The sequence below is a fragment of the Mercenaria mercenaria genome, chromosome 3, assembly GCF_021730395.1.
Source record: "Mercenaria mercenaria strain notata chromosome 3, MADL_Memer_1, whole genome shotgun sequence".
Classification (NCBI taxonomy): domain Eukaryota; kingdom Metazoa; phylum Mollusca; class Bivalvia; order Venerida; family Veneridae; genus Mercenaria; species Mercenaria mercenaria.
The window spans coordinates 19,808,794-19,836,474 of NC_069363.1; the positions used below are offsets into that span (position 1 = coordinate 19,808,794).

The 27,681-nt window shown below is 35.7% G+C and overlaps 1 protein-coding gene across 2 annotated transcripts in view; it reads left to right on the forward strand.

Moving 5' to 3' along the window:
• LOC123525323 (putative uncharacterized protein DDB_G0282133) overlaps positions 1 to 27,681 on the forward strand; it is a 42,496-nt gene that overhangs the window by 12,240 nt on the left and 2,575 nt on the right. For both annotated transcript variants that reach the window (XM_045304286.2, XM_045304285.2), the window contains exons 5-17: positions 1,118 to 1,173; positions 2,028 to 2,116; positions 3,803 to 3,873; positions 4,604 to 4,670; positions 11,159 to 12,302; positions 14,480 to 14,536; positions 19,882 to 21,341; positions 24,205 to 24,288; positions 24,711 to 24,911; positions 25,219 to 25,335; positions 25,889 to 25,999; positions 26,561 to 26,653; positions 27,181 to 27,327. In XM_045304286.2, the coding sequence (XP_045160221.2) occupies positions 1,118 to 1,173; positions 2,028 to 2,116; positions 3,803 to 3,873; positions 4,604 to 4,670; positions 11,159 to 12,302; positions 14,480 to 14,536; positions 19,882 to 21,341; positions 24,205 to 24,288; positions 24,711 to 24,911; positions 25,219 to 25,335; positions 25,889 to 25,999; positions 26,561 to 26,653; positions 27,181 to 27,327 (3,697 nt within the window). The remainder of the gene's footprint in view (positions 1 to 1,117; positions 1,174 to 2,027; positions 2,117 to 3,802; positions 3,874 to 4,603; positions 4,671 to 11,158; positions 12,303 to 14,479; positions 14,537 to 19,881; positions 21,342 to 24,204; positions 24,289 to 24,710; positions 24,912 to 25,218; positions 25,336 to 25,888; positions 26,000 to 26,560; positions 26,654 to 27,180; positions 27,328 to 27,681) is intronic.

Below are 27,681 nucleotides of genomic sequence, written 5' to 3' on the forward strand. Positions count from 1 at the left end.
CCCTCTTGTAACCTCTAAGCAGGGAAAAAGCATGCATAATTGCCACATGGATTAGCAATCTGAATAGAAAACTATGTGAAGATCCCTGGGGAAAGTGTGACATTTTCTGTGATGAAATTTGTCAACAAACAGACGATTTCTTTTTAAAAATCAAAACCCACATAATTTCACAAGGTGAAATATGTTGAAAAGGCTACTGCTGGAAAGAGAACAATCTCAACTACCCATATATATGCGTCAAAGTATGGGAAAAATATTTAGAAATATGAGAAAATCGAAGAAATTAATATCAGGACTGTTAGATGCATGACTGTGTTATCATGCATAGCATTTAACATAGATAGGTTACTTTTACTTTGCACTGATATAACATGGACAGGATTAAGATTAACAAATGGTGTTCACTCAACAATTTCACTATATAAACGGATTGTTTCCCTTGTGTAAAGAAGGCTTAGGGCAAGTCTCTATATGATTGAGTGCGGTCAGAAGATGACCCTATTGTTTTGGGGTCAGTAGGTCAAACATCTTGGTCACAGTGACCTTGAGATTAAAAATAGTTTCTGCTCAGTAACTTATGATTTCCTGCCTTCAAACTTCATTGGATGATTGCCAGTGAGCAATAGATTATCTCTACTGCATTGGGGGTCAGTAGGTCAAAGATAAGGTCATAATGACCTTGACATTGAAAACAGTTTCAAATGAGTTACTAAGAATGCTTTAGCCTACAGTCTGTAAACTTCATAAGATGATTGTCTTTGGTCAGTAGATGACCCTCATTGTGTTGAGGGTCTGTAGGTCAAAGGGTAAGGTCACTGAAAATGGGACAGGCAATCATGGAAGACATACAGGTTTTACAAACAGCTCATGTTCTTTCTTTACAAAGTCCTGCCACCAAAGAAACTGAATGCAGTGACATTGAATTGAAAGAATTTGAATTAAGTTGATTTCAAACTGATATTATATATGCAGGTTATTGTTTTGTGATAAACATAGATTATTTTTCTCCAGACAAAGATGTTTTGTAGATATATTATGCTGTTTTCTGTTCCTTTCACTGTAAGTATTTTTGCTTGTGATTCTGTTAACATATAACAAAGTGTTTATATTTTTCTAGGGTGATGCACCAAACAGGTCAAAATTTGGATGGCTTAGAAACAAAAACATCGGAAGGTAGCTTACATTCCTTTATACTGGTAGTAAACATTTCTAAGTTCTAAGCCTAAATGAAAAAAAATATATTTTAGATAGAAAACAAATCCATGGTTTTAATTAGTTAGCTGCAGTTTAATCAGTCACTTAAAATCAATGAGTCAATTGTCTTATTCCAATAGTTTGGCACTCAAATGTTGAATCATGCCATCACTCACTAACATCACTCTGCTTTAATTTGTCAGACATGGCAATATACATTTTACTTGATTTCCATTTAAATATAAAAAAGATTTAAAATTTTAGCTCTGGCTTTGTTAATTATTATTTAGACTTTCAGGATGTATTAGCAGGCTTATAGTAAGCATGAAAGCAACATTGATCAGTAAAAAATAAACAGTAAAACGGACAAATTATAGTCTGCTATTTATATTTTCAAAAACTGTTTAAAATGCAACTACTACTGAATCATTTGCCCTATTTGTTTGCTTTTGGATTTTGCAAAACTGATCTACTTGTATTGTATGATGGCTAGATGTTTGTGTAGGTGTAACATTTAACCCACCCAAGACAATGAAATAAAAATTATGAACTGAAGTTCTTTACTCTTATATTCCCTATGGACTTTTTGTTTGTGATTCACAGTTTTGTATTTGTAACTCTACACATTTGATGAGATTTGAAACTGCTTTCTGTGTGTCTGTGTCTGCCTTGATATTTAGGGAACATACATTAGTTCCACTGAGAGCTATGGACAGATCTGGTGTTTTATAAGCACATAAGACTAAAGAATGTATAAAACAAAAACACTTGTCAAATAAAGTATGTATTGGTTATCCTGTTTCATTCCCTTCAGATTGTTTGATCTTTTTCAGGAGAACTGGAAAAAACATCACAGCCAACAAACAGATAAGAGTGGATGAGTATGGCTTTGAAAACTTCGATGATTATTTTTCTGAAACAGGTAATCTAAGCTTGACTTTTCAGAAACTTATATATAACTCCTGTTTGCAATTTTTCAATTTTATGCCCCCGAAGGGAGGCATATAGTTTTTGAACCATCTGTCAGTCTGTCCGCAATTTTCGTGTCCGATCCATATCTTTGTCATCCATGGATGGATTTTCAAATAACTTGGCATGAATGTGTACCACAGTAAGAGACGACATGTCGCGCGCAAGACCCAGATCCGTAGCTCAAAGGTCAAGGTCACAGACGTTAAGGTCATTTTTCATGATAGTGCATTCGTGTCCGGTCCATATCTTTGTCATCCATGGATGGATTTTCAAATAACTTGGCATGAATGTGTACCACAGTAAGACGACTTGTCGCGCGCAAGACCCAGGTCTGTAGCTCAAAGGTCAAGGTCACAGACATTAAAGGTCATATTTCATGATAGTGCATTGATTGGTGTGTCCGGTCCATATCTTTGTCACTCATGCATGGATTTTAAAATTATTGGGCATGAATGTGTACCACAGTAAGACGACGTGTGGCGCGCAAGACCCAGGTCGGTAGGTCAAAGGTCCTAAACCCTAACATCGGCCATAACTATTCATTCAAAGTGCCATCGGGGGCATGTGTCATCCTATGGAGACAGCTCTTGTTTTTTCGACTTTCATATTCATTTAAGTGACAAGACTGTTGAATAGTCCAGCATTGCTGTCCTCTGACAGCTCTTATGTTACTTGGCAAAAATGCATCTATAACAAGATGATTTGACATATGCCAGACCCAAACCCCCAGCTCAAGGTAACACTCAGTAGTCACCGAGTTTATAAGTCATTGGCTTGGCTATTCAAAAAGTAGGCTGAGCTGTTGCACTCACCTTTGGTCAGCTGTTACCTCCTTGGCAATGTGGTAAAGGTATCTGGTTTCAACTGACTTGTCTCACTGATGAGGCTTTGACACCACCCTTATGATGTAGAATTTTCAATGCGAGGAGCTGTCCAGCTGCCATATGGAAGGATGGAGCTTGAAACAGAGGGAACCAAGGGTCTTCCTCCCCTTTCAGAAAACTGGAAAAATTACCATATGACCCCAGTGACCCAAATTGTGTTGGTTTTGACTGTTGAACAGACAAGAACAAAAATGTTGGTATTGCAATTAAATAAGCTTCAGTATGTCAACCAGTATCTCATTAACGACTTGGGTGAATGAATTGAAACTTCACTCCTTTTTTCAGTGTGATGATCAGACATTTCATTTTTGATAGTTATGCCCTTTCTTAGACTTAACCCTTACCCTGCTAAATTTCTATAATGAACTTGACCATCTTTCAGTTTGGACAGTACCATTAACTGTTAAAAGGGGTGCATATCAAAAAGGTACTGAGTGAATGGCAAACAGTGCAGGTCATGATCAGACTGCACAGAATGTGCAGACTGATCATGATCTGCACCAGTCGCAAAGGCAGAATCAAACATGTCCAGCATGATAAGGGTTAAACACTGTGTGTATTCAATACTGAATATTGGGTTTCATAACACTATGTTTTCACAAAGTTATTGTACAGGATTTTAGAACAGTGCCATTGAGCTGCACATAAATGATACAGATAGGATAGATTAAGTAGATATTGTTGCCTATATTGATATTATATGCTACATATTAATATATAAATCTCAGTGTGATTGTTCCTTTAACTTCCAGATGTGTCCAGTCTGTCATCTAGGCTCAGTGTTTCTGTTGTGAAGCCTCAACCAGGAAGGAGTTTTATCAATGTAACTAGTTTCATATATTTTATTGCAGATGATTAAATTCCATCTTTCATTATGATAGTCTTCAGTTTGCATGCTTATTCAGTTACTATGAAATTGTTTCATTTCAAAAGCGTAACACAGCATGGTTTTGGCCAAAAAATGCTGTTTCTTAAGGATATGTGTTCCATTGACTTTAAAAGGTAAAGCTATGGCACTTTGATACACTTTGATTTAATGAATTCCCAGGATTTTATTTGCAAAACAGATAATTTGTAGCTCAAGTATTCGTAGAATGAGGAGCTTTATTGCCTTCATCTCAGTGTCCGCTTTCAATATCTTATTTATTACTTAAGATATTCAATTGAAACTTGCTGTACTTGCTCAGTGACAATTTACATTGGAGTGACAAGTTGTGTAACTACCTGGATCATTCCCAGAGTTATGCCCCTTAGCTCAATATTCAAAGAATATGTAAGCTATTGCACTTCATTTAACTATAATGCAGATACTTAGTTGAAACTTCACACAGATATGGGATGCAAATGAACAGGATCACAGCATCAAGTTCCATAACTCTTACATGAATTTGAGCAATATACCTATTCTTAGATAGAAATTTCATCTTACTGACAAGCCTTTAAATAATTGAGCATGCTGTTTTGAGACGGCTCTTGCTTATGTTTGAGAGGTTTATTGTGATTTCATGTAATATAAAATAATAGTATTAAAGAGAAATGTTGACATTTTACAGAAACACTTGATAGAACATGGACCAGCATCAGTTAGCTCACAAGATTCTCACAGAAATGGCACTGCTGGTAAAACATTTTACATGTAACATTAACATTTAATCATTTATTAGCTCGACTATTCGAAGAATAGTCTAGCTATTCTACTCACCCTGGCGTCGGCGTCGGCGTCACACCTTGGTTAAGTTTTTGCATGCAAGTACATACAGCCATCAATTAAAGGCATATAGCTTTGAAACTTATTTTTTCTTTTTCTAGGTCAATTACCAACCTCTCTGGGTCAAGTTCCATAACTCTGACATGTATTTTGAGCAAATTATGCCCCCTTTTGGACTTAGAAAATTTTGGTTAAAGTTTTACATGCAAGTTACTATCTCAAAAACTAATGCAGATATTGATTTGAAACTTCACATGTGTCTTCGGGGTTATAAAACTAGTTGATAGCAGCAAGTCCCATAACTCTGACTTTCATTTTGGCCAAATTATGCCCCATTTTGGACTTAGAAAATTCTGGTTAAAGTTTTGCGTGCAAGTACATACAGCTATTTCTAAAAGGCATATAGATTTGAAACTTACTTTTTCTTTTTCTAGATGAATTACCAACCTCACTGGGTCAAGACCCATAACTCTGACATGTATTTTGACCAAATTATGCCCCCTTTTAGACTTAGAAAATCTGGTTAAAGTTTTGCGTGGAAGTACATACAGCTATTTCTAAAAGGCATATAGATTTGAAACTTATTTTTTCTTTTTCTAGATCAATTACCAACCTGATTGGGTCAAGTCCCATAACTCTGACATGTTTTTTGAGCAAATTATGCCCCCTTTTAGACTTAGAAAATTTTGGTTAAAGTTTTACATGCAAGTTACTATCTCCAAAACTAATGCAGATATTGATTTGAAACTTCACATGTGTCTTCGGGGTTATAAAACTAGTTGATAGCAGCAAGTCTCATAACTCTGACCTTCATTTTGGCCAAATTATGTACTCTTTTGGACTTAGCAAATTCTGGTTAAAGTTTTGCTTGCAAGTACATACAGCTATTACTAAAAGGCATATAGATTTGAAACTTATTTTTAGCTCGACTATTCATAGAATAGTAGAGCTATTGGACTCGCCCATGCGTCGGCGTCGGCGTCTGCGTCCGCGTCCGCATCGGCGTCCGCGTCCCGATTTGGTTAAGTTTTTGTATGTAAGCTGGTATCTCAGCAACCACTTGTTGGAATGGATTGAAACTTCACACACTTATTCACTGTGATAAAATGACCTACATTGCACAGGTTCCATAACTCTATTTTGCTTTTTTACAAAATTATTCCCCTTTTTCGACTTAGACATTTTTGGTTAAGGTTTTGTATGTAAGCTGGTATCTCAGTACTCTCTAATTGGAATGGATTGAAACTTCACACACTTATTCACTATCATGATCTGACATGCACAAAGCAAGTCCCATAACTTTATTTTGCTTTTTTTCAAAATTATGCTCCTTTTTCGACTTTTCGAAACTTTTGGTTAAGGTTTTGTATGTAAGTTGGTATCTCAGTAACCACTTGTGGGAATGGATTGAAACTTCACACACTTATTTACTGTGATAAACTGACTTACATTGCACAGGTTCCATAACTCTATTTTGCTTTTTTACAAAATTATGCCCCTTTTTCGACTTAGAATTTTTTGGTTAAGGTTTTGTATGTAAGCTGGTATCTCAGTACTCTCTAATTGGAATGGATTGAAACTTCACACACTTATTTACTGTCATGATCTGACATGCACAAAGCAGGTCCCATAACTTTATTTTGCTTTTTTACAAAATTATGCCCCTTTTTCAACATAGAAATTTTTGGTTAAGTTTTTGTATGTTAGCTGGTATCTCAGTATCCACTAATGGGAAAGGATTGAAATTTTACACGCTTGTTCACTGTCATGATATGACATGCAATGCAAAGGGTCAGTAACTCAACCTGCATTTTACAAAATTATGTCCCTTCTTCAACTTAGGAGTTTTTGGTTAAATTCCTATATGTAAGCTGGTATCTCAGTACCCACTAATGGGAATGGATTGAAACTTCACACACTTGTCCACTGTCATGAGCTGATAAGCACTATGTAGGTTCCATAACCCTATTTTGCTTTTTTACTAAATTATGTCCCTTTTTAGACTTCCTTATTCATTCAGTCGACAAGGCTGTTGAATAGTCGAGCGTTGCTGTCCTCCGACAGCTCTTGTTTCTTTTTCTAGATCAATTACTAACCTCACTGGATCAAGTCCCATAACTCTGGCATGTATTTTGGGCAAATTATGCCCCCTTTTAGACTTTGAAAATTCTGGTTAAAGTTTTGCATGCAAGTTTCTATCTCCAAAACTAATGCAGATATTGAATTGAAACTTCACATGTGCCTTCGGGGTTATAAAACTAGTTGATAGCAGCAAGTCCCATAACTGATATGCATTTTGGTCAAATTATTCCCCCTTTTGAACTTAAAACTCTTTTGATATTTAACCTTTTTGGGTAATATTTTCCTGCTTCTGGGACAATATTTCGAATAGTCGAGCTTGGCTGTCTTATGGACAGCTCTTGTTTTGTTTGCCATTGTTATTTGATGGATGATTTATTGTATAAGTTCTATAAATTTATTGGTAAACATGACAGTTTTAGAATTCACTTTATGCAGTTTATAAAAAAAAAATAAGGCAGTGTTATTGTAGCGTAGCTAGATCTAGGATGTATTTGGCTCTAGTGTGTTTGCCAGGCCTGAGTCACATAAGGTGTATACAGGGTTCCCACGCTTCCTTGAAAACTGGAAAAGTCCTTGAATTTTTCATTTCATTTTCAAGGCCTTGAAAGTACTTGAATTTTAAAGAAAGAGCAAAAAACCTTGAAAAAGGCAGGAATTTTGTTCTTTCTGTATGCTCACAATATTGCCAGTGTACATAAAAAGCAAACATATTCAAATAGAGAAACACTGGCATTGCTATCCCTGTTCTTGAAAAATTCGCATCTTCAGCTCTTCACATTAGTTGAGATTTTAATGGTGTTACACCTACTTAGTCTGTACAGAAGTGTCTTTCTTTGAAAAGCGTCTGGTGATAAACATCCTTAAAACTGAATCACAAGGTGAAGAGATGCTTATCAGCACAAGAAGTCAATCTAAAAAGCAACCTACTGACAGCATTGAAAAGTCTTAAACGCTTGGTGAAAATTGAGTCCTGTTTTTTTAGTTTAATTAAATTTACATGTATTATACCCCCACTGATGAAGTTCAAAGGGGGTATATTGGAGTCTGTCCATCTGTCCATTTATGTCTGTCCATGATTCTTGTGAACCTTACTCTAAACTATTTGAAGGGTTTTGTTGAAACTTTACAGACTGGTAGTATATGACATGAGGATGTCCATATTACAAGGTAATCTAGCTAAGGGAAGATAACTCGGACCTAGATATTTATGCCCCTCTTTGAAAAAGGAGGGGTATATTGTTAAATGCAGATGTCGGTCGGTCGGTCGGAATGTAGACCAATCCGTTTCCGGATGATAACTCAAGAACGCTTGGGCCTAGGATCATGAAACTTGATAGGGAGGTTGGTCATCACCAGCAGATGACCCCTATTGATTTTGAGGTCTGTATGTCAAAGGTCAAGGTCACAGTGACCCTGAATAGTAAAACGGTTCCGGATGATAACTCAAGAACGCTTGGGCCTAGGATCATGAAACTTGATAGGGAGGTTGGTAATGACCAGCAGATGACCCCTATTGATTTTGAGGTCTGTATGTCAAAGGTCAAGGTCACAGTGACCCTGAACAGTAAAACGGTTTCCGGATGATAACTCAAGAACGCTTGGGCCTAGGATCATGAAAGTTGATAGGGAGGTTGGTAATGACCAGCAGATGACCCCTATTGATTTTGAGGTCAGTATGTTAAAGGTCAAGGTCACAGTGGCCCTGAACAGTAAAACGGTTTCCGGATGATAACTCAAGAACGCTTGGGCCTAGGATCATGAAAGTTGATAGGGAGGTTGGTAATGACCAGCAGATGACCCCTATTGATTTTGAGGTCAGTATGTCAAAGGTCAAGGTTACAGTGACCAGGAACAGTAAAATGGTTTCCAGGCAATAAGTCAAGAACGCTTGGGCCTAGTGCCATGAAAATTGATAGTTAGGTTGGCCATGACCAGCAGATGACCCCTATTGATTTTGAGGTCATTAGGTCAAAGGTCAAGGTTACATTGGCCAGGAACAGTTAAATGGTTTCTGATCTTCTTGTCCAAAACCATAGGGCCTAGGGCTTTGATATTTGGTATGTAGCAAAGTCTAGTGGTCCTCTACCAAGATTGTTCAGATTATTTCCCTGGGGTTAAATATGGCCCCACCCCTAGGGTCACATGGTTTATATAGACTTATATAGGAAAAAACTTTGAAAACCTCTTGTCCAAAACAACAGGGCCTAGGGCTTTGATATTTGTATATGACATCATCTAGTGGTCCTCTACTAAGGTTATTCAAATTATTCCCCTAGGGTCAAATATGGCTCCGCCCTGGGGGTCACATGGTTTACATATACTTATATAGGGAAAAACTTTGAAAATCTTCTTGTCCAAACCACAAAGACTATGGCTTTGGTAATTTATAATGTAGCAACATTTAGTGGTTCTCTACCAAGTTTGTTCAAGTTATCCACCTCGGGTCAAATATGGCCCCGCCCCAGAAGTCATATGGTTCATATAGACTTATACAGGGAAAAACTTAGAATCTTCATGTCCATAACTTACATCATTCAAATTTGGACCACATGTATAGTTTTGAGTGGCAAGATGAACCTTGACATGAGTTGACCTTGATCTTGACCTAGTGACCTACTTTCACATTTCTGTACCTACAGCCTTCAAATTTAGATCACATGCATAGGTTTGTGTACTGAAAAAAAACTTTGACCTTGTTATTGAGTTATTGACCTAGTGACCTACTTTCACATTTTTGAAGGTACAGGCTTCAAATTTGGACCACATGCATAGGTTTTCGTTCCAAAATAAAATTTGACCTTGATTTTGACCTAGTGACCTACTTTCACATTTCTCAAGCTACAGCCTTCAAATTTGAACCACAAGCATAGTTTTGTGTACTGAAATGAACTTTGATCTTGAGATTGACCTAGTGACCTACTTTCACATTTCTGAAGGTACAGGCTTCAAATTTTGGACCACTTGCATAGTTTTGTGTTCCGAAATGGAATTTGACCTTGATTTTGACCTAGTGACCTGCTTTCACATTTCTCAAGCTAGAGCCTCCAAATTTGAAGCACACGCATAGTTCTGTCTACCGAAATGAACTTTACCTTGAATTTGATCTAGTGACCTGCTTTCACATTTCTCAAGCCACCACTTTCAATTTTGGACCACATACATATTGTTTTATACCTAAATGAAATTTGACCTTGATTTTGACCTTGAGCTAGTCTTGAAATTTGGAACATTCAAAAATGGCTCAGCGGATGGCGCCAAGATCAATCTGTAATCTCTTGTTAGGTTAATAGGTTAAAGGTCAAGGTCAGTTTAAACCAGAATGGTAGAACTTTTGTTTACAGTGAGCATATAATTTCTGTTCCTTGTGCAATTACTGAATGCATCAAGGGGGGCATTTCGTGTTCGACGAGCTCTTGTTTCCATTATTTCTCTTAAACAGTACTACTTTAACCAAGTGACAGTGAGTGAGGCAGAAGTATTCATTCCCTTTAGGGATAGCTCTAGCTTATTTTCCTAAAGTTGTAGCACCTATTAAAGGTCTTAGAGGCAGTGAAAGAATTTCACTTCTGACGGGACTTGAACCTACAATGTCTGGATCAGGTTTGGGCGCACTACCTTTGAACCACGAGGCGTTCTATTAGTCCTTGAATTTTGTGAAAATGTCCTGGAAAAGTCCTTGAATTATTTCCACTGAAAAGAGTGGGAACCCTGTGTATAGTATGATCCGGCCTTGTCAAATTCACAAGACTGAAAACATCCCAGATCAACCTACTGATATGATGTTCCTTCTATACATTCACCTATTGGTTATTGTTATTAGGAAATAAATGTGACTACATGTATTAGATACAGTACTAGAGATCGAGCAATGACAGTTTTTGCTAAATGACTTAAGAAGTTCTTATTAAGTGTTCGACAGACTTAAATAAAATGTCAATATGTATGTTTTCATAGCCAAGTTTGATAACCAGCCAGGCTGTCTTTGTCCCTCGGGAGTTAAGTCTCTTCATTTTGTTGATGTTAAAAACTAGTCTGGTCAATAAATATTTAAAAAGTCAAAAGTAATTTGCTATGACAGGCGTATATTGTGACAGATTTCTATTCTTGTTTACAGAATTAGAATATCATAAAGTTATAATTACATCGTGTTTCAGGTAGGATGGAATTGGATTAAATAATAAAAATATATTAAGGAACACAAAAAGGTAGAAAAATATTTGTATGTTTATATTGGGACTAAGATTAATTTAAAATTACACTTTACTTAAAATAAAAATATTGTCAGGGATTTATTACCTGTATATGCTCATGAATACAGATGAAGTGGAGAGCAGTGAGTCAAGTCAGGAAGATAGAATGAATACCCAGCAAGAACTGAGAGAACAGAGAAGTAGCATTACAAACAATTCTATATCTTCTCCCCGAAATAACTCCTATACATCAGATGAAGAGGGAACATTCACCAAAGAAACAGGCAAAAATTCAATCCATACTGATTCAAATAGATCACTGTCTGACAATGATGATCAGACAGTAGAATCAGAGTTAGCCAGAGAAGAAACTTTAATGAAAAAGCAAGTAGAAAACTCTGGAAAACAAGGAAACAATACAAGTCAAATGGCTCAAAGTCAAAGTCGTAAGTCAAGCTATATCGATACACCACTTTCATCCAAAAGAAGTAGGTCACATATTAGCGTTGTAAATGATCAATATTCTAATAGTAAAATAAGTCACCAGTATACACAAGAAATTAAAAATGATAAAAGTATTTTGTTAAGAAAATCAGAGACAGATAGCAGAGAACAAAAAAATTCTTCAGGAAAGCATAAAACAAGTATTGGAGTAAATGAATCAATACAGACTAATCAGAGGACATCTGAAAAGTCTAGAGCTTTTAGTAGTACTCTTCAACATGCAGACACTATGAATGAAACAGAAAATGAAGATGGCAGGGTTAGTGAACATAACAGTGATGATGATCATGTCCCTGAAGGAAATGAACTTGATGACAGTGATTTGTCACATGAAGACACTGAAACAGAGGAAGATAATGATCAACATTCGGATGAAAGTATGGCTGAAGAATCAGAATCAGAAAGAGCTGCTGATACTGAATCTGCTGATGAAGTGGTTAAAGAAGAAAAAAGAATTGAAACTGAAGTAACTAAAAGTAGAACTAAACCTAGTCATGATGAAATACTAAAAGAGAAAACAGTAACAAACAGTTGCACTGAGATAGAAAAGATTAATAAGTCAGGTAGCAGGAATTTAACAGATGCACAAGTTAATACGAATGGAGACATCAGTGTATCAGAAAATGAGAGTGATATTTACGAAGATGGTGATGATTTGAGACCCTCACAAGCACAAACTAACATAGATGTGGCAGGGAATAGAAGTGGATCTATAACCAAGCTTGATATTCCTGCATCTGTGGTCAGCTTTGATAGAACTAGAAAAAGGTAAATGCTTCTGTCCTGTTTAAAACAGGGATTTTAGAAACTGTGTGCTTGAACGTTTGAGCAATTACAAGATACAAACACATGTAAATTATTATTTTGTTTATATGGTAAAAGAAACCAAAAGGGGCAATCTTCTATTCATGTTTTGGTTATATCACTGGTAAATATCAGTAAGGATACTTGCTTGTTTTCAGCATTAAAAAGTTGATAACTAGTAAACTTGGCTATAAGAAGTATTTAGAGAGCAATCCTGTTCAACCTTGTGGTGAGTTCTGCAACTAGAGCTTGATGCTTAATCACTACCTCTTATCCTGTTATTGATGGATTTGCTTCAAACTCTTCCAAAAGTATTCTGGAATTATATACCTCCCCCACACACCCTCCACACTCCCCTCCCCCAACCCCAATAGAATTTAAGGTCAGTGTTGATGCACTTTCACTGTATCCTACATTAAATATGACTGTCTCTGTTATCACATGATGGCTTTGATCCAAACTTAAATCAGTTGTTCTGTATCATCACCCACAACATAGGCAGGGTTTTTTCTAGCTAATTTGGGAACATAGCCTATACCCCAAAATTTGGGAATTTGATGTGTAAATGTTCCAAATTGGGAAATATTTTATTCCATAGCATATAGTAAGGATGTGTTTAAGCACTTTCTCATACACTTGTTTCACATTGTACAACCTCTTTAACATACTTCCATTACAAAATTGTCTATAATTTGGTCAGTGTTTGTGCAATTTTGATGATATTTTTTTCAGGATGTAGCTTGGGAATTTTTGCACTCAGTTTAGGAAAAAAACATACTTTTTGGAATTGGGAATATAGCCAAATAACGGCTATAAAAACGGCCAGGAAAAAAACCCTGATAGGACTTATAACTTTGGCTTTAATCTTTCATAAATTTAGCCCATTTCATACTTAGAATTTCTGATTTATGTTTTGAGGCACTTTCACTCTATCTCTGTTATTACTGAATGGATTCGATTCAGTCTTAAAACAGTTGTTCCATGACATCATGGACCATATCATACATGTATGCCACATGATCTGTTACTGAGGCAGAATATTTCTATGAATCATACCTATGTTATAATAATAAGAATTTCTGGTTAATATTTTGATGCTCTACCACTCTGTCTCTGTTATTACTGAATGGATTTGATTCAAACTTGAGATAATTATTCCACCTCACCAACATTATACATGACAAGTTCATGTGGTGAAGATTGCAGGAGATACTTATTGCACCTATACCCCCCATCCACCCAAAGTTTTTTGAGGGGTGGGGGAGGAGGGGGGAGCATTTAGGTTTGCCCTTGTCCATACAACTGTCCATCCCAAATTTATGTTGAACAAACAAGGCTTGACATTATGGACTGCCTGATTGCCCAGTTGGGTCTGGGCAGGTAAAAAGTTTTGGACAGTTGTCCATCAGGCAAGTCAAAAAAATTCTATGTTGGGTCATTCTCTTGAAATCATGTTATTTCATGTTGTTCCAATCTTTCAAAAGAATATTTAAATTCACAAATATCACCCTAATATGAAGTTTGGTATTTCTTTCTGTGCCATTTTTGTTTTAGCCTCATTTCAAAAAAAATTTGAAATCCCATGATGTCATTACATTAGATTTTATCACTGTGCAACCCGCAATGATTTAATGTCAGTGTCTTACATCCAAGGTACTGATTTTGGTCATTTCTTCAGATATAATTTTTGAAATAAGATAAATAGATTCTTCGTATTCACATTTATGTGACCAATTCAGTAATAAATGTTTTTGCATCTTGTGTCATTTATTTGAATGTACTTGTGCTATTTCAAATGAAAATGTCATCTCTACTATAAAAGACGCTCCATAATATGTGAACAGTTTTAAAAGAATATTTATCAATCTAGAATATATGGCCAATATGCTAAGTCTATTGACTTTGTTATGAATAATTTTAAGTACAATGTACCAGATTAATTAGATGATATCAACGTTAAAGTTGTACATGGGGCTTTTGATATATATGTAACCAAAGTTGATCAGTTTTGAATTTAAAATTGTCTGACAGACCTATATGCTTCCTATGTCTTTGGACCACAGTTGGTGTTGAACCCAGTAAATTTATAGATAGGATATGTATCAGTGTACAGGCTAATAACCTGTCTTTGTCTATTACAGATTATCATATTCAGCAGTTGAGGCGAGCGAGGAGTCTAAACAGAGGAATAAAAGCAGGTAAAATAATACACATATAGTAGCACATGGAGGGTGGGGGCTACTAAAGTAAAAATAAGTGTGTTTTTAGCTCGACTATTCAAAGAATAGTCTAGCTATTCTACTCACCTGGTGTCGGCATCACACAATGGTTGAAGTTTTGCATGCAAGTACATACAGCTATGATTTAAAGGCATATAGCTTTGAAACTTATTATTTCTTTTTCTAGATCAGTTACCAACCTCACTGGTTCAAGTCCCATAACTCTGAAATGTATTTTTGGGCAAATTATGCCCCCTTTTGGACTTAGAAAATCCTGGTTAAAGTTTTACATGCAAGTTACTATCTCCAAAACTAATGCAGATATTGAATGGAAACTTCACTTTAGTCTTCGGGGTTATAAAACTAGTTGATAGCATCAAGTCCCATAACTCTGACCTGCATTTTGGCCAAATTATGCCCCCTTTTGGACTTAGAAAATCCTGGTTAAAGTTTTGTGTGCAAGTTACTGTATGCAGAACAAATGCAGATATTAAATTGAAACTTCACATGTGGCTTTGGGGTTATAAAACTGGCTGTTGGCATCAATTCCCATAACTCTGACATGCATTTTGGGCAAATTATGTCCTCTTTTGAACTTAAAAATTCTGGTTAAAGTTTTGCATGCAAGTTACTATCTCCAAAACTAATGCAGATACTTGATTGAAATTCTGTAGATATTTTAACATTTAGGGTAATATTTTCCTGCTTCTTGGACAATAATTCAAATGGTCGTGTGTTGGCTGTCTTACTATATGGACAGTTCTTGTTATCCCCCGCCGATGAAATCGGGAGGGGGGTATTGAAATGGCGTTGTCCGTCCGTCCGTCCGTCCGCAGCCATTTCTCAGTAACTACTTGGTAGAATATCATGAAACTTGAAATAAACATGAACCAACATACTGCGATGATGCCCGTCTAGTTTTTTTTTTGATTGGTCAATTTCCCTCAGAGTTATTGCCCTTGATTTAATAAAAAATGTCCGTCTGCAGCTATTTCTCAGTAACTAACAGGTAGAATTTCATCAAATTTGAAGTAGACATGAACCAAGATACTGTGCTGATGCCCGTCAAGTTTTTTTTTTGATAGGTCAATTTCCGTCAGAGTTATTGCCCTTGATTTAATGAAAAATGTCCGTCTGCAGCCATTTCTCAGTAACTAGCAGGTAGAATTTCATCAAACTTGAAACAGACATGAACCAAGATACTGCGACGATGCCCTTCAAGGTTTTTTTCGATTGGTCAATTTTCCATATAGTTATTGCCCTTTAATTGTTTAAAAATCCACAGATCTGTACATAACAAACCAACCAATTGGAAGAATTTCATTAAACTTCTTTCATTCTTTTCCATGAACATTTATTATAAACATGTGATGTTGTGTACCTACACCTGGTCACCACCTTACCTTGGTCCCCCCCCCCCACCATTTTTTTTTTTTTTTTTTTTTTTTTTTTTTTCATTTTTCATTTTCTATCAATATTTATAATCAACATGTAAACTGTTGTGTCCTCACCCCCCCCCCCCCCCCCCAGCCCCACCCAAACAAACCATTCATTTTCTTTTAATTTGATTTTGACTAATGAAATTATTTGCTTCTTGGTAACATTCTTAACTTTTGCTGGATATATTTTTTTGCCGTTCCTCAACTCTGACCCTTTCGGCGGGGGATTCCAATTCATCGAATTTGCTTGTTTTATATCTGATTACCTCCCCTTACTGTAATCAAACTGGATTTATATCAGTAAGTACTTATAGGACTTATTTGAAATTTCATTATTGTCATTAGTTGGATGAGACAATCAGGGTAGATAACTATGGACTGATATTATGTCAAATTACCTCCCTTTATTTCAAATTAAAATGGGTATATCTCCGTAACTAATGAAGATATTGATCTGAAATTTCATTTATGTCAACAGGTGGACTTGGACAATCACTGAATTTATGACAAATTACCTCCCTTTATTTTTTATCTAAATGAATACACCTTAGCAGCTTCTAATGAGATTGGTTTGAAACGTTATAAATTTATGTCTTCTGTGGTAAGAAATAGTCATATTAGATAACTCTTGATTGAACATTTATCGATATGAATACTTTACTAATATATTGTTGTATAGGCTTGTACTTTGTATCTTCTACATGCATATACCAATGCATGATTACCTCCCCTGATTTTAATAAAAATGGATTTATCTCGGTAAATATTTACAGAACTCATTTGAAATTTCATTATTGTCTTTAGTTGGACTGAGGCAATCAGGGTAGGTAGCTATGGACTGATTTTATGTCAAATTACATCCCTTTGTTTATCCCCCCGCCAAAGGCGAAGGGGATATTAGAAATGCTCTCCGTGCGTGCGTGCGTTCGTGCGTCCGCAAAGATCTTTGTCCGGAGCATAACTCCAAAAGTACTGGAGGGATTTTCTTCAAACTTCATACACTGATAGAACACATTGGGAGGAAGTGCAGTGTGCAAGAACAATAACTCTACCTTGCCAATTTTTTGAGTTATTCCCCTTTATCTTATTTTCTTAAAAAAATTTGTCCGGAGCATAACTCCAAAAGTACTGGAGGGATTTTCTTCAGACTTCATACACTGATAGAACACATTGGGAGGAAGTGCAGTGTGCAAGAACAATAACTCTACCTTTCCTATTTTTTGAGTTATTCCCCTTTATCTTATTTTCTTAAAAGATTTTGTCCGGAGCATAACTCCAAAAGTACTGGAGGGATTTTCTTCAAACTTCATACACTGATAGAACACATTGGGAGGAAGTGCAGTGTGCAAGAACAATAACTCTACCTTGCCTATTTTTTGAGTTATTCCCCTTTATCTTATTTTCTTGAAAAAAATTGTCCGGAGCATTTCTTCTTCATGCATAGAGGGATTTTGATATAACTTGGCACAAATGTTCACCACCACGAGACAGAATGTCATGCGCAAGAGCCAGGTCCCTAGGTCTAAGGTCAAGGTCACACTGAGAGGCCAAAGGTCAGATACAAGAATGACATTGTCCGAAGCATTTCTTCTTCATGCATGGAGGGATTTTGATGTAACTTGGCACAATTATACACCATCATGAGACGAAGTGTCATGCGCAGTTCCCTTCTTTAGAATTACCTCCCTTTGTTGTTACTTTAAATAGCTTTTATTGTAACTTTTTCATTACTAGTCGTAGGGAAAAATCGAGACAACTTTTCTGTAGTACAACATGCATGCTACATCCAATTTTGAGGTGTATTTTGACCAATCTCTACCAGGTAAAGATTTTTTTGTGGACTTGCAATTTTTTTTTTTTTTTTTTTTTTTTTTTAAGATTAACTCCCCTTAGTTGTTACTATAAATAACTTTTATAATTGACCGTAGGGAAAAAACAAGACCACTTTTCTGTGGTACAACATGGATGTTACTTTCCAATTTTATGTGTATTTTAAGATATCTACCTGGTAAGGAGTTTTTTGTGGACTTAGAAAAACAAAAGACTTACAATGATTACTAAACAACCACAAAATTAAAATTCCATTTGCAAATACAGCTGCTAGACTAAAGAAATTTGCTGTGACGGGCATATATTGTGACATTCTGGCACTCGTGTTCCCTGTTAGCTTTCCTTCCTTCTTTTTACAGTAGCCATATAGGAAAACATCATAGCTATACTGTCCATGAAAATTAATAAAATTTAGCAGTAAACCACCTCACCACTGACTTATTCTTTCTTTCACATCTTTAAAACCCTTGATGCGGACCACAACTAAATGGTTCTTCAAAGCTTTCCCCAAAATTAATACTTTCAGACACTAACTTGCCAGGAACTTTAGCCTTCAATTATAATATACCCGGTGGGGGGATTGGCCATGTCTAACATGGCTCTTGTTTCAAATTAAAATGGGTGTATCTCAGTAACCAATGAAGATACTGATTTGAAATGTCATTTTTGCCATCAGATGGACTCGGACAATCAGGGTAGATAACTTTTGACTTAATTTATGACAAATTACCTCCCTTTATTTTATGTAAATGAATATATATCAGCAGCATCTAATGAGATTGGTTTTAAATGTTATTTAAGTCTTCCCGGGTAAGGAATAGTCATGTTAGTACAAAAATGCAGCATTTGAGCCTAGGACCCTCAAACTTGGTATGGAAATTGGCCTTGACTAGGTCAAAAGGGACTGTTAAAAGAAAATGTTTATCCTGATGATATTTAATGTGTATGCCTATGTGTTCTATGTCAAAACTTGATCATATCATTTTGAGCAATGGTACTCAGGTGAGCGATACAGGGCCATCATGGCCCCCTTGTTTCCTTTCTCTGTCAATTATCTACCTCACTGGATCAAGTCCCATAACTCTGACATGTATTTTGGCCAAATTATGCCCCCTTTTGGACTTAGAAAAATCCTGTCTGTGATTAAAGTTTTGCATGCAAGTTACTATCTCCGAAACTAATGAAAAATATAGATATGGAATTGAAACTTCACATGTGGCTTCGGGATTATAAAACTAGGTGATAGCATCAAGTCCCATAACTCTGACATGTATTTGGCCAAATTATGCCCCAACTTACTATCTCCAAAACTAATGCAGGTACTGGATAGAAACTCTATAGATTTTTTCACATTAAGGGTAATATTCCTGCTTCTTGGACAGCAATTTAAATTTTCAAGCATTGACTGTCTTACATGCAGCTCTTATTAGTTAAGTTTTTGTATGTTGATCATTATCTCAGTACCCTTTAATGAGAGCTAAATTAAAGCTTCACCCATTTGTTTGCTGTGATGATCTGAAATTATGCCCATTTTTGACTTTCATTCTCATTCACCTGACAAGGCTGTAGAATAATCAAGTATTGCTGTCCTTGGACAGGTCTTATAATTATTTCTCCCACTACACAGTGGTGTGGGAGACATATTGATTTACTCATGTCTGTGTATGTGTCTGTCACAAAGCTTGTCCGCACTCTTATGTCGAACATTTCTCATCCGATCTGCACCAAACTTCAACAAAATGTGTCTGCCAATAAGTGCTCGGCCAGTTTCGATAACTAGCCAAATCGGCCTAGGCACTTCAGAATTATGGCCCTTGAATTACCAAAAACACTCAGATTTCTTGCGCAGTTTTGCCTTCAAACCGGCGCCTATACTACTAGTAGTATAGGCGTCCTTTTGGTGTCAAGAAAGCGCATGCACATGTGGATTAAGTAAACAGTATATAAAGACAGACTTACTATTTAGATGATTAGGCAGTTGTGGGAGACATGCGCTTTTCTCAAAAGCATCTCTAGTTGTTCTTGTTATTGTATGGCTACTTTTATATTTTTCAGAGTAGAGAAAGCAAATGCAGAACTTCTTAATACAAAGGTTTCACTAGCATCTAAAAAGGTAAAAGGTCAGTTCCAACCCTTACCAAGTCAAGACAATACTGAAAAAGATAACACTGATGTTAATAAGAAGTTAACAGACACTGCCATTGTTACTGGAGATGTCAGTGATTTTCTGTGTTTAGCATCTAGGTCTGCTCTTCCATGGGGACCTCAAGTTGCAGATAATGATGATGATAATGATGATGATGATGATATTATGATACTTGATTATGGAAAACAAAAAGGCACATCTCAGATTGGTAGAAAAAAGTCTTCTAAAGATAAAACCAGAAATCAGACACAAAAATCGGACACAGAAAGTCAGAGTGACAGTGGAAAACAAACAGAAATGAATAATTTGAAAAAGGGGTCAAAAAGTGAAGTCAAAGTTCAAAAAACAAAACGTAGCAATAAAAATAGGCGAAAAACTACGCATGAATTAAAAGAAGTGAATGGATCAGGTGTCAGTTTGAAGAAAAAGAAGCAGAATAAGAAACCGTTAAATGATGATTTGGAAGAACATTCAAATGTTAACACTAGTGCTGAAATATCTCATTTGGGTGAAGACATCAATGCTTATGATGATGGTGATGATGTAAATGAAAGTGTTCAAACTCTGAATGCTGAGGATAAAACTGTTGAAACTAATGTGAAGAAGGGGAAAAGAAAAGGTTTTAACAAAAGTGATAAATCTTCTGTTGTGGAGAAAAACACTGCGGTAAAAAGAAATGGTAAAAATCAGGTGAGAAAATCCACAAAGAATGCTTCTAATAAAACTGAAAATATTGACAGAGAGACAAAAGAATCAAATACAGTGACATCATGTGTAAATACTGATGAAACAGATAGTGATAAAGAAAAAGTTGGTGGAAAACATAAGCCTAAAAAGAATTCTAGGAAAACAAATAAAAAGAGGAATTCCTCAGAAAACAATACTGATAATGTTGAGTTTAAAGAAGAAATAGAATCACGTATGTCAAAATTAAAAATGTCAACGTTAAAGAGAAGAGCAAGGGAAAATCCTGATGATATAGGTTTAAATGATGATGACAATAATAATAACCATGAAACTGATGACACTGATGAAAATTCACCTGTTCATGAAAGGAAAAAATCTACCAAGAAACTGAAAAGAATATCATTGACAGATGGTGAAAATTTAAGAGAAAAGAATGGTCAAACATTTAAGCGGAAATCGTCCTCAGAAGAGGAGTTAGAAACAGAATCAAAGGCAAAGAAAGCAAAAAATTCAAAATCAAATAGGAAGTCAAAAGGAAAAGGGAAAACTTCAAAGGAAAAAATAAGTGCTTCATCATCTGATAATGGTGATGGAATTCAGGATGAGGATGATAACATTAGTTCAGAACTTCCATTAGATGAATCAGGGAAGAGAACACCAAAAGCAGAATCTAGATTGTCAGGTTTGTTACTCAGCTAGATAAGATTTTTGTTTCACAGTGTTTTTGTCTAAATACATGAAACATTTTTTTGTAGAATTTGCAATTAAAATATGAAATGGTAATAGGTATCAAAACATGTGTGGATCAAAGATACACATTCCTCAATATATGCGCTTAGATTCTTAATCTATCCACAAAGTATATTCCAGTTGCGTGTGTATCATCAATAGGTAATTACATCATGCTTAATGATTTTGTTTCTCCTGTAACTTAGTTAAACAGTGTGAAAAACACACTTGATTAGCTGTTTATGATGCTTCAAACCTTATGAAATATTATTTACTAAATGATCAGAAAGACATAAACACAGACATTGGTGGCTTAATGCATATATGTGCTTTTTTTACACTCAGAATATTTTAAGTTGGTAGTTGACAGAGCGTTTGATATTTTGAAGTTCAAAGTAATTGATCTGTAGTCCATTTTTTAGCTCACCAGTCACAAAGTGACAAGGTGAGCTTTTGTGATCATGTGGCGTCCGTCCGTGCGTCCGTAAACTTTTGCTTGTGACCACTCTAGAGGTCACATTTTTCATGGGATCTTTATGAAAGTTGGTCAGAATGTTCATCTTGATGATATCTAGGTCAGGTTCGAAACTGGGTCACATGCAGTCCAAAACTAGGTCAGCAGGTCTAAAAATAGAAAAACCTTGTGACCTCCCTAGGGGCCATATTTTCAATGGATCTTCATGAAAATTGGTCAGAATGTTCATCTTGATGATATCTAGATCAAGTTTGAAACTGGGTCGCGTGCGGTCCAAAACTAGGTCAGTAGGTCTGAAAATAGAAAATCCTTGTGACCTCCCTAGAAGCCATATTTTTCAACGGATCTTCATGAAAATTGGTGAGAATGTTCACCTTGATGATATCTAGGTCAAGTTCAAAACTGGGTCACGTGTGGTTAAAGACTAGGTCAATAGGTCTAAAAATAGAAAAACCTTGTGACCTCTCTAGAGGCCATATTTTTCAAAAGATCTTCATGAAAGTTGGTCTGAATGTTCACCTTGATAATGTCTAGGTCAAGTTCGAAAGTAGGTCACATGCGCTTGGCGTCTGTCCATCCGTGCGTGTGTGCATCCTCTAGAGGTCACATTTTTCATGGGATCTTTATGAAAGTTGGTCCGAATGTTCATCTTGATGATATCTATGTCAAGTTTGAAACTAGGTCATGTGCGGTCGAAAACTAGGTCAGTAGGTCTAAAAATAGAAAAACCTTGTGACCTCTCTAGAGGCCATATTTTTCAATGGATCTTCATGAAAATTGGTCAGAATGTTCACCTTGATGATATCTAGGTCAAGTTCAAAACGGCTACGTGCGGTCTAAAACTAGGTCAGTAGGTCTAAAAGTAGAAAAACCTTGTGACCTCTCTAGAGGCCATATTTTTCAATGGATCTTCATGAAAATTGGTCTGAATGTTCACTTTGATGTTATCTAGGTCAAGTTTGAAAGTGGGTCACATGCGGTCAAAAACTAGGTCAGTAGGTCTAAAAATAGAAAAACCTTGTGACCTCTCTAGAGGCCATATTTTTCAATGGATCTTCATGAAAATTGGTCAGAATGTTCATCTTGATGATATCTAGGTCAAGTTCGAAAGTGGGTCACATGTGGTCAAAAACTAGGTCAGTATGTCTAAAAATAGATAAACCTTGTGACCTCTCTAGAGGCCATACTTTTCATGAGATCTGCATGAAAATTGGTGAGAATGTTCACCTTGATGATATCTAGGTCAGTTTCAAAACTGGGTCACGTGCCTTCTAAAACAAGGTCATTAGGTCAAATAATAGAAAAACCTTGTGACCTCTCTAGAGGCCATAATTTTTATGAGATTGGTGAGAATTTGCGCCTTGATGATATCTAGGTCAAGTTCGAAACTGGATCACGTGCCTTCAAAAACTAGGTCATTAGGTGAAATAATAAAAAAACCTTGTGACCTCTCTAGAGGCCATATTTTTCAATGGATCTTCATGAAAATTGGTCAGAATTTTTTATCTTGATGATATCTAGGTCAAGATCAAAACTGGGTCACATGAGCTTAAAAACTAGGTCACTGTGTCAAATAATAGAAAAAACGACGTCATACTCAGTTCAAAACTGGGTCATGTGGGGACAGGTGAGCGATTCAGGACCATGATGGTCCTCTTGTTTCTGAAACAATCATAAATCAGCAATTCTGAAATGAACATGTTGATAATCTTAGTAGAATTACAAGGTCCTAAGTGCTCCATAATTTCTATTGACCATTTAAAGAATGTTTTCCTAAAAAGTGGTAATAAATTGAAACATATAGTACCAAATAAGCTTGAGCTTTACTCTTTGAAGAATTTCAAAGAGTAAAAATTTTGTTGTCACCCTTTCATCAGTGTCCACATAGCAAAAGTTTTGCATGTAAGCAGGTTTCTCAAAAATTACCTAGTCATATTCTTTCAAACTTAATACATGTTTTTCGTGTCATGAGTTGACATCATAGGACAAGTTACATTTAATACTCTTTTTATTTTGTCAAAATTAGTTTTTAATGGAAGCCAGTTTCTCAAAAACTTCTTTGCCAAATGCTTTTAAACTTCAAACTTGTCTTTGTCATCATTAGGTGACCTACAGGACAAGTTACATAACTCTAGCTGGGTTTTTTTCCCATTAAATTACACCACTTTTAATGAAATTACCATTCTGAGCAATGTTCCATGTACAGTTTACTGAATTATACCCCTTGTTCAAGGTAGAAAATTTGTTACAGCATACGTGTCATATAAGCTAGTATTACATGTATATGGAATGGTTTCAGTAGATTAGACAGATCTTGTCAATTATTGCGTCTGTTTTACAGTTCCTGTTCAGTTTGGAAGTGGTGTATCATTTAGAGTTTCAAGAAGATCTGAAGTACTGGAAGACATTGGTTCTGGTTACGTTGGTATGTAACATATTATTTAGTAATTAATACGTAAGTGATATTATTCAAGTAGAATTTACCAGTTTCACTGAAGCAGTGACACAGAAACTTATATTTCTAGAAACAGAAGTTTTTATGTAGTTACTCAGTTTTGCATGTAAAAATATATATAAAGTCACAGATTAGTTTGAAAGTACTGCTGATATTTATATTAAAAGCATGTTAATCTTTGGCCTGCTGGTGGCAAGTGGTTCTGCCTTTGCGACCAGTGCAGACGAAAATCAGCCTGCACATCCGTGTTGATCTGCACTGTTCTCTATTCAGTCAGTAAATTTTCAGTGAACACCCCTTTGAATAATAAATGATATTGCCCAAATTGAATGATAGACCAGTCCATTATAGAAATTTAGAGGGGTAAAGGTTAAACAAGTCTGTATTTTTAGGGGAGCCAAGTGTGCAGATGGAGCCAGCTGGAGGACTTACACCTTGTATATCACGTCCAGGTGCTGCTAGGAAGAGTAAAGGTAGAAGAGTGACCATCTGTCCTGAAGAGAACATAGAACATAATGTCAGTGTAGGAACACCTGACGATGGAAATTCCCCATCTCGTATCAACAAGTTTAGACATAGCTTTGGAGCATCAGGTTACATTTTATCTATCTCAGGATTTTTTAAAAAATGAAATAAAACTTGACCTCATAATGTAGCACTACAGACTAACAGAGCTATAAAATAGTAGCTCTCCACCTCCTTTTTATAAAATGCAGTAGCCAGTTCTGAGGAGAACTTGTTTACAACGGTCAGAAATTCGGGAACCATATTATTTTTTATATATATATATATTATAAGTTACTTATTAGCTGATAACAAAACTAAAATGCTGAATGTTTTAAGAAAAGAATGAAACAAATCGTCCTAGAAAGCTTGTTACAACTAACATTTATGTTTCAGTTAATGCCACCCCTCTCCCAGATCCTAACTCCACACCTGTACATATTTGTGAGACAACACATACAGCGACGCCTCATCCTGGACAGTGTGAAGAAAGTGTTATAGAAGACAGACTTAGTAAGTAGTTACTTCAATTTAGCTAAGGAATAATTAAAACAATCTCATGCAAGTATGATTTTATTGTTCAAAATTAAATATTCTTTATCTTATGCAACATGTCTTGGTAATTCAAGACTATGAATCTAAGCGTTGTAAGTTAGGTAATGGTGTAGGATTCAGCTACACTGGTTAGGTTAACTGACTGCTGTTAAATAACTGAAATATTGTTAACCATTGTCAAACAAACTGCCATGTACAAGGAATTCAATATTAACATTGAGCTTACTTGTGTCTTTGCTAAAGATATGGGTGAAATATTGTTCAATGGAACTTTTGATATCCTGTTACTGTGGTCATACTAATTTAAAAAAAGTAAGAGTTATACATTGCACCTAGCTGCATCTGTGTTATCAACTTGATATAAACTATTTGTATACATTATATTTTGAACAGAAGAAAAATTTAGGTTCAGTTAATTTTTTTCAAGGCAGGAGGTAAAGAGATCCCTCCGGTATTTCCAATATGTCATATGGTTAAAAAAGAATTTTTAGAAATTTTATTATTGTTTCAGTAAAGCCATCGCCTCCAGAGGAAGGTTTGAGAAGGTCTCAGAGAACCAGATTGAAGCCTATTGCATGGTATAAAAATGAACAAGTTGTCTTTGACTACAGAAGACGATCTGGTAATTTGCAATTTGTATGTTGAAAAACACATCTTCTCAATACAGTGTGCCTTATATCAATATTTCTTGAGGTATCTGTCAGGACATTATTTATATTTTACAACCTAAAATTTAAGAGAGAGTCCTCTGTAGGATAGTGGTAAAGGTAATTTACTATGAGTCACTTACTCCTCAGCATTGTTGGTTTGAAACCTTGCTTGGGATGTTAGAATCATCTCATGCAAAAGACATCCAGCTTGCTTACCTTAAGCTGCTGGTTCTACATTGTGTTTCCTTGTAATGAAATAATATGCCGAGGGACACCAGGGGTCTTAGTCAGCTATTAGAAGCAGGACAGTCTCCATATGATCTGTACATGTAATTGTGTCGGTGTGCAGCTAAACCTGACAAAAAAATTAAAAGATTTAATAAATTTATTTATTATTGCAAAGTTACAACGTCCTTGAATGATGTAAATGCTTGTCGTGCAAGTCCATTACTTAAATTGAGAACAGAATTCAGGAAGAGATAAAAGAAAATTTAATCATACCATGAAATCTTATTTGATACCTGTATATCCAGGCCCAGCCATTATTGGTGTGAAACCATCACTTGAAGTTAAATGGAATAAAATGGAAGAGGAAAAGAGAAAGAAGAGAATGCTGAAATATCAGAGTAAGTCAGACATACTGAAGTGCTTTGGCATAAAGAAGACTTAACCCTTACCCTGCTGAATTTCTTTAATGAACTTGTTAATCTTTCAATTCGGACAGTACCATTAACTGTGAAAAGGGGTGCTTACCAAAAAGATACTGACTGAATGACAAACAATGCAGACCTTGATCAGACTGCATGGATAAGGGTTATGATTACTTTAATTATCTTTTATATCAGATAATATTTGCCTATTTCAACCTGCTGCAATCCTTAGTACTGTCTGTTTTAGACTTTTTATAAATAGCAGTTGCAAAGTTTTTCTAATATTAATTCCACAAAAGAATACATCCCTACCCTTTTACCTTTAAAATGTAGAATAAAACAATTCATGCACCACAAAATAATTGTTTGGGTCAAAACCTTGAAATGAAATGTTTTTGCAGTTTTAAGACACATTTTCATATAGCGAAAATTGATGCAAATGTTTTCATAGCTTTGTCAAGATATTGCTACAAGAGCATCAGTGATAATGTTGTTAATTACAGTAAGGAAAGCATCTCAAGCAGGAAGAGACAAGCCATACAGAAAGTTATCAATCCACACAGAATTACCTAAAGGTATAGATCTTGAGGAAAACTCTGACCCTGAGATAACTATCTACAACCAGAACACCCAGGCAGAGGATGGAATAGGTGTGTCTCGCTTTCAAATACATATATATGATAGACAAAAATGTGCTTTTAAGAAACACTGAAAAGTTTGAGAAAATCATTGGGACAGAGTTTTTAATATCAAATATAAACAGAATATAACACTTTCTTTTAAAAAGTTGAATAATTTAGATAGCCACTACTTTTAGTTTATCTGATATTTATATGATAACAGAAGTGAACTTAATAAAAAGAAGTACAATTGCAGACAAAAAAAAAGCTAGATATAAATCTGGTAGTGGACATGATGTAAATATATTTAATGCTACTACAACCAGCTGCATATCAAGAATTTCAAGTTACCGATCTGTTTGTTGTAGTAACTTCCTGATGGTT